The 14,517-nt window shown below is 36.3% G+C and overlaps 1 protein-coding gene across 1 annotated transcript in view; it reads left to right on the top strand.

Moving 5' to 3' along the window:
* The window catches only part of LOC124219819 (uncharacterized), a 220,646-nt gene extending 206,367 nt beyond the window's left edge, over positions 1–14,279 (top strand). The window contains exon 3 of the mRNA XM_046627978.2: positions 7,542–14,279. Coding sequence (XP_046483934.1) covers positions 7,542–8,309 — 768 coding nt within the window. The 3' untranslated portion in view covers positions 8,310–14,279. The remainder of the gene's footprint in view (positions 1–7,541) is intronic.
* Positions 14,280–14,517: the final 238 nt, after the last annotated feature.

Here is a 14,517-nt window from a genome sequence, read left to right as displayed (position 1 = left end):
TTCGATTTTTCGGTGTTGCTGATGCGTGAGCCGTGGGTACCCGAATACGCACTAACACGAGCATGTTTCTTTGCCTGCGAACGCTGAGCAACTTACAGCGTTGCCTAGCGCCACAGCGAAATGGGCCGAATTGTATAAGGTGCTGAATTTCCGTCGACTGCGGGGTTGCCATCTCACCATATGGCTACCAGACATATTGTATATTATCAGTACACCATTCGTCATGGATCGTCGACGGCGTAAAACGCACGCGTGTAAAATTAAGAATTACTCTATCGGTTACTTACCGACGGAGCACCGCAAGCAGCGTAAGCAGTCTGCGTCCTCGATCGAAAATTCTGATTATATGCTTCTCGGCGGCGCATTGCCGTCTCGATCCGAAGCCAAATTACGCGAAAAAGATAGTTTTATTGGCCGCACACTAATCCGAAAAAGTTGATACAATGCTTTCCTTATTACACACATATATATCTATTTCCGCGGCCTTTGCGATTTCTCCGCAGAGAAGTTGTAACGATGATAGATATCGTCATAGGAGGAAAAAGAAACGAAAGAGGAAATGTCAACCGCGTACTGTTGTATCGAGACTCGGGATTATGTGGTTTACCGGATTGAGAAGAAGGAAAGTGGAATCATAGAAATATTTCCGAGAACGTCACATTGTTGATTACGTAAATTAGAATATGAATTCTGGGATATTTCTTTTTTGTTGTGTTTCTTTAACAGACGCAGCGAATACTGTGCAACAACGTTATAACTATACTGTTATATTTTGAATGTTCAGCTTGAATCGAAACTATCTTGTCTGCTACTGTTCGTAAATATAGCTTTCGTACGAGTTATTTTCGTTCAGAGCGTTTCGAACTTTGACTCGCAAGATTTTATTCCAACACGTTCTTCGAGTTACCTTTCTTAACTGTATCCCGAAACGTTTATTTTTTTTCTTCTTCGTGGTTGTAAGGTTAGATTTTTTTTTCATTCGGGGTTAATTCTCGCAATCAGGTGTAGGATCAATTTTTTTTTCTACAACATTTTATTCACATACAACGAAACTCTTCTGATCGCAAAATTTGAATTGTCTATTTAAGAATGTTAACAATTCTCGACTAAACGTTGTGTTTTCTTTATCGTCGTATTTTTCAGGCAGAAAAAAACCACTCAAAACCATTGTGATAACAAAATGTATCATTGGCCGCAAATTGTTTGATACATTTTTCATTAAGAATTGTATCTGTCTGTATAAAATTATACCAATAACTGGGATGTCAAAAAATGCTATCGGAGCATTGTTTTGTGAGTGTTTGAGTTAACATAGTAAACTTGGGGGAAAAAACAAAATACTGTATAGATTTATGCTGCCGGATGGATATGATCCATACCTTAGAATGGAGTTTCGTCTTATTGGACTTAATATCGTCGTGATAACGGAAGCAGAATTGTTGAATTCTTCTCTCTTTGATACGTATACTTTTATACTTATTCATCGGCGGGTTTTCTAGACAGATGCGAACCTATCAGTTCGTTATAGGCTTTTGAATAAAAAAAAAAGTTGGTCAGTTTTCCAAAATGTATATTTGTTGATTCGTCTATTCACAATTGGAACGGATTGGGCACGATAAGTACAAAAAATGTACACGAATGCACTGATTGTGAGGTTTTTTATTTATGGATACATGTAAAATCATCTAGTTTTGTTTTTATCATAACAACGTGGGTACCAATAAAACCGTATTAATAAAGATGATGAAACTATCGATTATAGTTGAGTAGAATGCTTTGTTTATTTTTTTTTTTTTCTTTTATAAAAACGAACTTGAAACGGAATGAAAGAAGAGTTTGCTTTTGATTATATATTTGGTCACTAGAATAAGATGAGCGGGAGATTTCGTTAGAAAATCATATTATACAAAACGTGTATATTAGAATTGCATAGAAAATATTGGTCGGCGATTACAATTATGGTATACCATCATAAAATTAATGGAACGATACGAGGTTCAACATTGGCCTTTACAATAACTTACATTTATTTGTTATGCTCTGTGAACAGATTTTTATACAAATACGAAAGGTGAGTAAAATTGTCATGAATAATGCAGTCCATTAATATCACATGTACAAACGCTTGCGTGCGTAGTAGCACACATTGCACACATATAATGGAAGAGAGGATGCCTTGGTCAATTTCGACGTTGTCGTAAATATGTCGCATTATCCGAGTCCACGTAGCTCATATGCGGAAAAGGATTGTCAGCCCTTTTCTATATGCAATTCTAAACAAAATCACTACGATACATTTTCATTTGACGCGAAAATAAAGAAACGGCGTGAATTTTACGAATTTACAATTACGATTTCATAGAAACCATATATTTTTTCAATTCGTCAATTGAAAATGTGTTGCGAGAGTTATTGTTCAGGATTGCATGCATAATAGGGCTCTTGAACTATTCGGATTCGATTGGATACGAGATTTCGGGACTGGTCGTGTGCATTGCGTTTCTCACTAGAATGAAAATTACAGTAAGGACCTTCATAAATACTCCGGCAATTATTAGTATGGGTCGATGTCGGGTGCACCAGGATCTGCTCGGTGGCGTAATGCGCCGTTCTTCGTCATACTGCTCCATCTGTACAAATACCGGTTCTGAAAAAATGTTCAGAAAATCAAATTAGGATTAACGAAAATAACTCCAATTACTGCAAGCATCGTTCACATTTTTGTAAAAGCACGTTCATATGTCGAAAATAGGAAATATTCGAGGGGAAATTATTCATAGTGATTTTCGTGGAGGGTAAAAGTTTGAAATTTCAAAGATTTTCGTATCTCGTTACGCGTGATTACGTAACAAAATTGCAGTAAAATCGGAGTTCCGACACCTGATCGTTCACTTATGCACAACTTCTCAACCTGAGAAAACAACGTTTCAACATACGATGAAAATTAAACCGATTTCCAAAATACCGTCCTTGGTAACTTACGAAAAATTCGGTATATTGATCTATCATTTCTCGAATCATGATTATATTCTTACTATCTACTACTGCAAAACATATTGGATTTTCCGAATTTATTCAAAATACTGCAAGCCGCTAACGTTACCAACTTTAATCCGACGATGAAAATGCGTTTGACTCGAGCGCGACTTGGGCAAGAAATTATTGCGCAAGATGTGAAGGTCTCACTGTTTCAGGCATACAAAAACCAGTATCTTAGAGCTTATCTTTAACTTATATATCCATAGACACGTATAAATGGTGACATCGTTCCAGGTCACTTGCAGGCTTTCCTTGCTTGCGCAATTCCGAAACTTTGGTAGGCTATTCGCGTGTTGAGCTCACTTATGTTAGAACGTAGTTACGGTTCGTAACTCTGAAATTGAAAAAAAAGAGAGAAGGGCGAAGAGTAGGTAGTGAAAAGAAAAGCTTTTACCGCGCAAAATCTACTTGTAATTACGGAGATCTTCAATTTTGTGCTTGAATTTCAAAATGCCCCATCCTTACTTACTATGAGAGGTCGGTTTATATTTTCTCGCAAACTTACGAATGAAAATGAACAATTCACGTCCCAGAAATTTCTTTCTTAGGCCGAGTCATTTTCGAGAAAAAAAAATGTTAATTCTTCGAAATTTTCGCTTAATTAAAAAATTAACGCTATTTTATTTCAATCTAATACTACCTGTCGACAATCTAACGCTATATGATCTGACGTTGAACTTCTGAATTGGCCGCAAAAATTGTCCTACAGTAGTTTTGAGTTTCTCAAAGATAAATCAAACAGTTGTAGCAAAAAGTATTTATTGAATTTATTGAATTCTCAGACGATTTTTATGACGTTATCGGTACGCGATAAAATCCGGCAGAAATATTATATGACAACCTTGAATTGATAATCTGTACGTAATGCCTTTCGTACGAGAAAAACCAGTTCCGGTAAAGCGTACCAAAGACACTTGTCGCACCCAGGGACGCGGTTGATCTGACGTGACCCGCGGCCCCAGAGTCTGAACATTGAGTCTTGACTTCAGAATCTCGACAAAGTCGAACCTTCCACGAGAGATCGAGATCCGTCACGCATGCTTGAAAAAACTTTTATGTCCTCACAGATTTTTGGTGAAAAATAAATATGTTACAGACATATTTAAAAATTCTGAATTATCTTGATCAGGTTTCACAACGATTCAACTCGTTCGCTTTCCAAGATAACAATGCTGAAAGATCAAAATTTGTCATATAAATTCACATCTATGAGACACGGAGAGAATGCTCCGGCAACGCTGAAGACTTGGCAGACGTACGTGAAAGAGGATGAAAAAAATATGAAGTAGTAGAACGATTAGTTAAGAAAAAAAAAAAAAAAAAAACATTTCGATGAATTTCAGTTGCTTCTCAACCGTTTTTTTTTTTTTTCTCCTTCTTAATTTGCCTTTGTACGGCACTAATAATAAATATTCTATATTACATTTGACGTAATAACTTGCTCACTGTTAACTTCCGCACTGTTTGTAATAGAATATTGTATTGTGTTTATATGCTATCTGCTTATAGATATCAATTGCGTGGTTAACCTGTACGCGTGCAAAATTTCACGCTTATCGGAAAAATTAAAGCGACTAATGATGTATCTAATAAGTAGGGTCCTGATAAATATGCATTAAAAATTAAAAAATATGTACACACAGATAATATAGACTTGTAGAAACAATATAGAGTAAAAAATGCTGTCAAAATAAAGTGTGTTCTACTCGACAATAGTTGTTATTTTTCACTTAATATTTTTACATATTTTGTAATTTTTAATACACATTTATCCGGGCCCTACTAATAAGCGATGAATTGTTTCTGGACATTCCTGCAGTGTCGTATGTTTATAAGTATATGCCGTAATATACATAATTCGATATTGAAGCAACTCATTTTACCGTATCTTAAGTATAAGATATTGTCTTAAATTTTGCTCACTCCAGAATCTGGGCCCTACCTAGAAATTTGCTTGTGCGGTGGAAAACTGGCGACGAAAATAAATGGAACATTATTTCCGTTTCTCTTTTCCTGCTCAATGTCTTTTACAGTCAAGTTTCAAGTGTCCAAGCCTCGCTCCGCTATCTGGGATCCAAGGATTTGGCTGCGTCTGGAAATTCCCTACATCTGCCATTTATGACGGTACGCGACCCTTTGCTTCAACTCGGGGGCGAGCCTACACTTTTTCATATTTTTTCAGTAATTTTCGCTAGTGATGGAAGAAAATAAAAGAATCAATTCTGAAAATCGATTAATTATATTTCTTTCCCCGATTCTAAGCATCGATATGTTCGATGAATAAAGCATAGATTCTGAATAATCGGCGAAATTTTTCCAAAACAAACGAGCTAATTCAACATAATGAATATTACGGACTGTAACAAGAATTTTTCTTGCCCGTTTATTAATAGCGTATCAATTATTGACATCAAATCCCGAGATCTAGCGCACTCTTCATAACGAGGAATATGCTTGAGGTTGGCTGTTTTCTTTCGTTTTTCTACTATCTTGACGAGTTTCTCTTGCTTGCAACAAAACCTGAAACACAAATTCGCATCGAATGATATCGATATCGTAAAGTTGACGTACATATTACGTACTTGCAGATATTCATTTACTCAAAAAGAGGGGACACTATTTTTTTTCAAATCTGGGCTTAATCTCCGTCAAAGGGACAAAATCCTCTTGGTGTTACACTCAGTGAAAAAACAGGCGATAAACAAACCGAGCAAAAGCGATCTTCTTCCTTATCAGAACAGAATAAGGCTAAAACGACTCTCATCTACACTTCTGGACTCTGCTGCAGTACCAACCTTGTAATGATTCAAATATAAATGCGCGATGAACACGGCACGAGTGGATTAGGTTAGACCCAGGGAGTGGGGAACCTGGTCACAAATTTGAAAGTAGGGGGTTTTGGTCTACGTCTCTCCAGGAGGAAGGAGGTACGGAGGTGTTCCTCTCTGAACTGAAATAGTAACTGATCGAAAATCGACCATTTAAAAATTAATAACGGAAATTTAAACTACTGGGACATACCTGTTAAATTAACAATTCAAACACTCGAAAAGCCAAGCAAATTTAAAAAGAGAGACGATAGAACGAGAACAGTAAAAGTGCAATAAACAGATATAGTGCCTCGACGAAAAACCGTTATTGACAATACATCGTAATTTCAACCATATACACTGATTTTAACAAGATACACTGATTTTAACTAAATACACCGGGAATGAATGATGAATGAATGATGAATGAATGAATTTTAAAATTAATGACAGCCCATGTGTAGTCATATTTATAAATAAATTAAAATGGTCACTCTACTAATCATAGTTTGATAAAAGATTGTTAATATAGATTTCCCCTCATTGTTAAAATTCAAATATTATTAGAACCTCAATATCAATTTAAAACCCCCGCAAATTCTAACTGCGCCCATCTTGATGTCTCCGCTTGTGCCTCGAGGCTTATTCTCCCGCAGTATTAATCGCTTTGATGTTTATGACAGGTAAATTTTTCGTCACATGAATTCGTACTCCGCGCACCGTGAATACTCCTGATGTCTATGTTTTCTGTCTACGTGTTCGTTTTCATAGAGTCACTTTTTTGGCGCCACCACACAACTCATCGGAGCACCGAACACATACGTCTATTTTATACTGTTTGATGATTTATCCACTTCGTTGAGCCTCAAACTCTGACTATAGCGGTCCGTCATTGGATACAATGCGGGGAAAAATGAATTAGCTATTTTCGATAGTGAAAAAAAAAAAAAAAATAAAAATACACTACCGAGTTCTGGTAATATCTGATTAAACAGTTCAAATATATCCATTTAGACAAGCTATGTTAGGTGAAAATAATTTTTCATTGTCATCGGACATACGCGAAGTTGATTAAGATTTCACACTGTCATTTATTTTCCGCAATTTATAATCACGCAGCAAGTTGACTTTGCAAAGCATGCCATATTGTACGTCAATATCCACTCGAAGTCGGTCTCCCGGTTTGATTTTTGAACTTTTGAGCGATGGAATGTGCCTCATAATTGTTCGCGGCGTTGGGGACGTACGGGATCGGTTTCCGGAATTTTGAAATGTTCGAATGGACCGCGATTGTGGCCCCTGGGGATGGATGGTCAGATGATTCCTGAATTTGTCTCCACGAGTCGAACTGACTCATCGTCAGCCGGATTGCTCTGACCCTGTTCATACCTTTTTTATCCATTAACAACCATTATCGCCGTATTTACGGAACTTTGGGTCAATAGCGGACCGTTGAAACGTAAAAGATGTCCTTCCAGTTATCAATCGGTTTCGTTATTGACTAGTCCACCACTACTACCTCGAATAAAACCATGGATATTAATCCACGTCCTACTTTCGATGAACTTTGTGCTCATCTAAGGATCCATCGATTTATTGAGCATATTTTCTGACGTAGCTGTGTATCAATATAGTTAACGATGCTAGTTACAACAACGTTGTCACTGACGAACGAACCGTTTTTGATTGCAGGTGAAAATCTGGTTCCAAAATCGGAGAACGAAGTGGAAAAAACAGGACAACATCAGCAACGCCGAGGCGGCGGAGCACAAGAATCAAAACAACCCGAAGACCACCCAGCCGAAAACAAAGACGGGGTCGTCGGGCGGAGGGGTAAAGAGTTCCGGACCTCCGCGAACCTCGGTCGAATGTAGCTCCGATTCGAATAATTCTCTCCTGACCGGCGACGGGTCGGTTTCGGAGAGCAATACTTCGGAGCAGAATTCGATGCCGACAAATCTCTCGCTTGCGCCGCCGGAGCGAGTTCCTCAGCCTCACCTAACGCCGGGGATGCACGAGCAGTCGATACAGGAGAGAACTGTGTTATCGCCAGAGCCGACGAGGTTCATATCGAGGAATTACGACGCGGTGAGAGACCTGACAATGAGCAAACCGCTCCTGAGGGAATACGACTTCAACAGAGAGCTGAAGATAAACCTGCGGGACTTTGCCATCGGTAAAATGGAATCGCGAGGACTCAGCGGGAAGGAGAGCTCGATAATTCACAAGAAGGCAACTGCCATGCCGGCAGAGATTGATAAAAATTTGAAGGACCTCAATTTGGACTCGGACGCCAACTCCGAGCCGATCGGATTTGTCGTTGCGCCTGCGACTCTCAGGCCTTCCGATGGCGAACCAATGGAGAGCAGCGATCGGGATTTCGAAGAACCGGCATCTCCGCAATCCGCCCTCCAAATCGACGAGAGGGACGACGATGCCAGTCCGGAACTCTCCAGCTAACTAAGGCTGTACTGAGTCGCGTGTTTCCATCATCCATTCGGCAAATGGCAGTTCAACGATTCGAAATTGCACTAGCTTACAAGCGATCAGGGTTTACTCCTTGAGTGCTTTTTTTTTTTCCTTTTTTTCAATTGAGAAAATGGATTATCCGCGGAAGACAGAAACACGAGGTTGTAATCAGTTTTCAGATGGACCTTGAACCGATAGCTTGTAGACCAAGTTGATGTCAGAAGACACTGACAATGAATCTCTGATCTGTGACGAGTGCGCAACTTCAAGTTTCTCCCATTCAAAAACAATCACAGAGACCTTTCGCATTCGACGAAATACGATGAACTGGATTTTTTTGAAAATGAAAGACGATTTGTAAAACGAAAATGTGTAATTCCGGTATGTTTACTGTTTCGAACTTTACGCCAACGGATGTTCCGTTCTTTTTCGACAATATCTTTGCTTCAGCATCCACTTCGCGCGCACAACTATTGTTTTATCTGTAACATTTTTTATATTGCTTATACAAATCAGTAACACAGGAGATAGCTTTGCTGCAAAATGCCGTAAAGTCGCTAATTAGATACGCCTAACGGTCAATTTGATAAAAGGTACAAACGCTCGCGTAAAATGCATACGAATATACGCAAAACCGAGAACCAAAAAATTGCAATTCTCCTTTTTTATCAACAAATTTTACCTAATTTTCCCGTATTTTAAAAATTTCTCTCTTTTCTCAATATAAGGGGCACGACTTTTCACGTTTCGTACGCACAAACATTTGTCTTGTTCGTTGTTACTTACAACTACAACAGTATGTATACATCTATTTCTTCGAGCTCTCGAATGCATACATATATATATGTATAGATACCAAGCTGCACAATGTATACTGATATAGCGATTTCTTACAGGAATAGCCAGGATTCACGAGCGATCGGTGTTTATTTGTAATCCGGCACAAACTCGGCTGTCCATGCACTGAGAGAAATTTTTAGTTCCGGTCACCGCTCAGTCCGTAACTATTTTTATTTTTTACCACGATCGAAAAATATAATTATAGGTAGAAAATGAAAATTAGTTTTCTAGTTGTTACCGGAAAATCTAGTATCCGTTACTGTTCTTTCTCATTACGATCACTGTTGCTATATTTTCTTGCAACTTTTGGGAAAATTTAATGCTTGTGCAATGATAAATTGCCGTTAAAGCCTTGTTTAACTAAAAAAGTAGAGTCAACCTCACAAACTGATTTTGCGTTGCAATTACCAAAAAAGGATCGACGATAGCGCAAAATGGTTAGGCGTACCTCGTTTTTCGCAATCCCAACAATATTAAAACAGTTTTCTTAACGATACCTGTTTTACCGAATTTTTCTAGTTACTGTAATAAATGAAATTTTTCTCAGTGTGCGTAAAAAACGGCGTGATTAATTTTTGAAGCAGAGCAAATTGACTAAAAATGAGCAAGTTAGACCAAATTGACGACAAAGCTTGAAATTAGTTCTCGTTACTTAGCACGCTACGCGTCTACTTTATCTGCAAAGTGAGAAATTCTTATAAAACGGGTATAGAATCAGTGCACGGTAGTTTAATGTTCGTTTAGTATCGTATCGCATACGTTTTATAATAACGCGAGTCTTGCTTTAGTAATTGCCATTCGTCGTGCCATATCTTCTTCGGGTATTTCAATATCGGCGGGTCTAAGAAAATGCCCAAGTTACTACGTAATAACGCACTTAATAAATTATGACAAGCCATGAAAATTTTTCTACATCTCTGTACCTTGTCGTTGTTATTATTACTATTGTTGTTGCTACTATTATCACGACCACCACCACTACTACTGCTGTTACTATTACTACTAATACTACCAATACCACTAAAACTACCACTACTCCTACTTTTACTTTTATATTTCTACAAATTTTTGTACATTTCACTGTAAATTTCTAGATCTTCGCTATATAATCATACGCATTGTATATTGTTCGGTAAATTACGATCCGATAAATCATTTAATTGGATCTGTTATCGTTATAGTATAAATTTTCAAACACAGCAATTAGGTATACCATGATAAGTATACGATTAATTATGGAACTAATGTATAGACACTTGTATATATCTACCACGCGTACACTCACAGTGACGAACGTATAAGAGTGATAGAATGAATTATTTTATCGATCATATCGTACCGCTGTAACAATGTCGCATCTCAAAATTTTCTTCAACAACATCGCGTATGAAATTAAAAGTCTCGGGTTGTATGATTTTTCTGTGTAATGTTGTATGACATACAATAGTATATAGAAAATTAATTTATTAACTATTATGTCCGAGTGAACGACGCAAATATTAGAACTCGGAATTTATTAGAATCTGTTTCAATTATGCAAGACTTTTCGTACCAGTGGCGTGGATTCGAAACAATCTTGGGAATAAAATCTCATCTGGCGATACGATACTAACGTTGAAGAAAATTCTGAGGCAAGAAGTTGTTCTGCTCAGCGCGAAGAAGGATTTCGTGAAAAATTTATGAAAACTTGACTAGCGAAGAAAAACTGAACCCAGAAAATTAAATCACTAATGTTTTCTCTTCGTCGTACATCGTATCGAACAGAGTCACTGAGTGGTAACACAGGATTAATCAAAGGTTGGCAAAACCTTCTTTCGAATAGACGTACTATTATGCTCGGTAAGTAAATAAACAACAGATACCGTAATTAGATTGTAGAATGGATGACTTACGATCGTACTGTGCATCCATTTATAACAATACATAGCGTGTATACCGCTGCTCCGTTGTTGTAAGAATTAGCAGGAAGAAGCGCAGATAGTGTTTGATATGACGATGATTAACGCGATGAAAACACTGACGAACAACAATTTTGATAATAATAATAATAATAATAATGACGATAGTGAAAACAATAATAACAACAACAACAATAAGAACAGTAATGATAATAATGGTAATAATTGTTATGAAATAATCGATACTAATACAATAATGACAGCCGGAAGAATGAAAATAGCGTTAATAATAACAACACGAGAATAAAATTTGAAGTTGTAACGATTATGATGATTGATGATAGGAGGAAAATAATAATAATTACATAGTACATATTTTACACCATTTGCCATATTTTACACCTGTCACACAGTCTGTACATCTTTACATCGGTATAATTATACATATACATATGTTACGTATAAAAATTGTAAGTAAATATATGTGTATATATACTAGAGTGTTTCAAAAAAACCGACTATTTTTTCTTTTTTTTCGAAGAACATTGAAAAATCTTCCGAGTGTCCCTCAAAAATGACATCGGTAAAATATGAGCTCTTAATATTGATATTTAGAGGTGGCGATTCTTAATTTTCTATTTCCCATTTAAATAACATGAGAAAAATTTTTTTTTGAAATTTAGAATTTTATTGCTCGAAAACGAATCAGTGTGAAGATATAAACAAAACATATTCTTGTAGGAAATTTTACGCTCTACAAAAAAGATCCGAATAAAGATTTGCGTAAGGTAAGTCGCTTCGGAGTTATCAGGCCTCAAACATCGAACCGTTTGAAATAATGATGTTATTAATTTATAAATGCTACAAAACTGACTAATATCGTTGATTAATGAAATTTATTAATTAATATTTCATTGGAAGTCTATAATTTTAATTTTAAAATCAATAATATTGTGTATTTAAGTGATATGAGTCAGTTTTGTAGCATTTGTAAATTAATAACATCATTATTTCAAACGGTTCGATGTTTGAGGCCTGATAACTCCGAAGCGACTTACCTTACGCAAATCTTTATTCGGATCTTTTTTGTAGAGCGTAAAATTTCCTACAAGAATATGTTTTGTTTATATTTTCATACTGATTCGTTTTCGAGCAATAAAATTCAAAATTTAAAAAAAAATTTTTCTCATGTTATTTAAATGGGAAATAGAAAATTGAGAATCGCCACCTCTAAATATCAATATCAAGAGCTCATATTTTACCGATGTCATTTTTGAGGGACACTCGGAAGATTTTTCAATGTTCTTCGAAAAAAAAAATAAAATAGTCGGTTTTTTTGAAACACTCTAGTATATATATAATGTGATTACCGATTGTTATAATTGTTCCGGTGATAAGCGTAACAACGGTAATACCGATGCGGTTACTAATTATAATCATTGTAATAATATAAATAATAGGATTAACAAGGACTATATATATATATATACTACATATATACATATATATATATATATTCTACCGAAGAACAAGTGCAATTTAAACTGTGATGCAGGGACGCGAAATCGCGTGCATTGCAGGACCCTTTGATGTGTGTACATAAATATTCAAGATTCATAGTGAATATTTCCTTAATATGTGCACGTGCTGTGTACGCACATGCGACTACACGCAAGCATATTACATATTATATAAATATACGTATATACGTATACATGTACATTATTGTACATTAGGATGATTCTTAAAAAGGTCACTATAGAATTTCTACTTTTTAATTTCTACTTTCACTATAGAGTACCGAGTTTCGTCGAAATCAAATGTGCCCGTGAGAGGGGCGAATGGGGAAATCCACCCTCTTTGGGACACGGCGTAATGTTGGGATGGAAATCTTAAAAAATAGGGAGTTTTTTTTTTTTTTTTATTATTATCTTGGACGATTTGGTAGGCGAGCCGGTAAAATTCCAAAATGACCTCTTTAAGGACCACCCTAATATATATATATACTGTATACAGATAAACAAACATTCGAGTGTATACTAATTGAAAAGAGTGAGTGAGAGAGAGAGAGAGAAAGTAAGAAGGCAAAGGTACATTGTTTATGTTGTCGGGCATAAAAGTGATAACGTCAAACACACATATACATATATATATATATATATAAAATACATACATATATCTATAAATATACACAAGCTGTACAAGATGCTTTCCTCAATGTCTTTTTTAATCGATATTTCATAAAATATTGTAATTATTATACACTCTGAGTTGTAGTTCGTAGTATGAAATGAAATATCGCTCGCAGCATCCTTATTTTTAATTTGAATCACAAACAAACCGATATTCAGATTAAATATCCCGGTTCGATATTGAAAGAAAAAAAATTACTCTATAAGAAAGCCAATATGTTTACTGATTTGTTGTCATGTTCGACCGATTCAACGCTATTTTTGATCCCTGTAATAAATTAAAACGATCACAGTCTGTAGGTTGTTAAATTTTATTTTTCTTATCGTCGTACTTCGACTGTGGCGGTATCGTCTCACTTGTTCTCTCTCGACGCGGATACCGTTTTTGAATGAAACGAGTTTCTTACCGAATATTTCACCCTTTTCACGCCGTTGTAAAGAAAATTTGCTACAGTAATATATTCGTAGTCAAAGACACGAAAAAAATTGATATAAGAAAATTCGATGACGTCAAAAACAATACCATGTATAATAAATGACCTCGGTTTTCAATATCAAGATTTTGACACAATTGAGACAGTGATAGATAATTCATAACGTTTCTTCACCGTAACCCTCCTACGCAAACTTAGCGTATTGTAACTATTTCACCATGATGCAACTGTACATCGTATGTTAACAAGCAGAACAAACGTATTTATTGACAGAGTATACTCCATGCAGTAATAATCCGGTGTCTTTTCAGACCGTGATCCAAAGTTTACTTGAAGATACACCGCTCAAAGTGTCTAAATTTGCACATCCGCACTGCGGGTGTCGATCAACGATCGGTCTTTCCGACGATCGATCCTCACATTTTTGCAGCGATTACCTAATCATATTTATCGCGTAACTCTGACGGATTACTTTAGTGCAGCAAATCTAGTGCAAACTTAAACTCCCTCAGAACTCGTTCAATTTAATGATCTATTGGAGGAAATAAAAATTGATGTGTTGATTTAAGGTAATAAATACGTAAAACCATTAAACAAATATGGCGGTATATACTCATTCGCTCAACCTGTCCTACTTTTTAACGATTCACTATCGCTATCTTCTCACCGCTTATGACTTATTCAGAAGTGAATTGCAAATCAAAGTTGTGTTCGAACGGTCTTTTGTGTTTCCGTTGATTCGTCTTACTTTTACAAAGTCACGTGTATGAATTTTATCGACTTGTCAAATGGCGTGGTCTGCGCACGCAAAGGGTTTAGGTATATAAGGAATTCG

This window comes from Neodiprion pinetum, chromosome 5 (assembly GCF_021155775.2).
Source record: "Neodiprion pinetum isolate iyNeoPine1 chromosome 5, iyNeoPine1.2, whole genome shotgun sequence".
Lineage (NCBI taxonomy): Eukaryota > Metazoa > Arthropoda > Insecta > Hymenoptera > Diprionidae > Neodiprion > Neodiprion pinetum.
The sequence above is the reverse complement of the archived record's forward strand: the minus strand, read 5'-3'. Positions and strand labels throughout refer to the sequence as shown.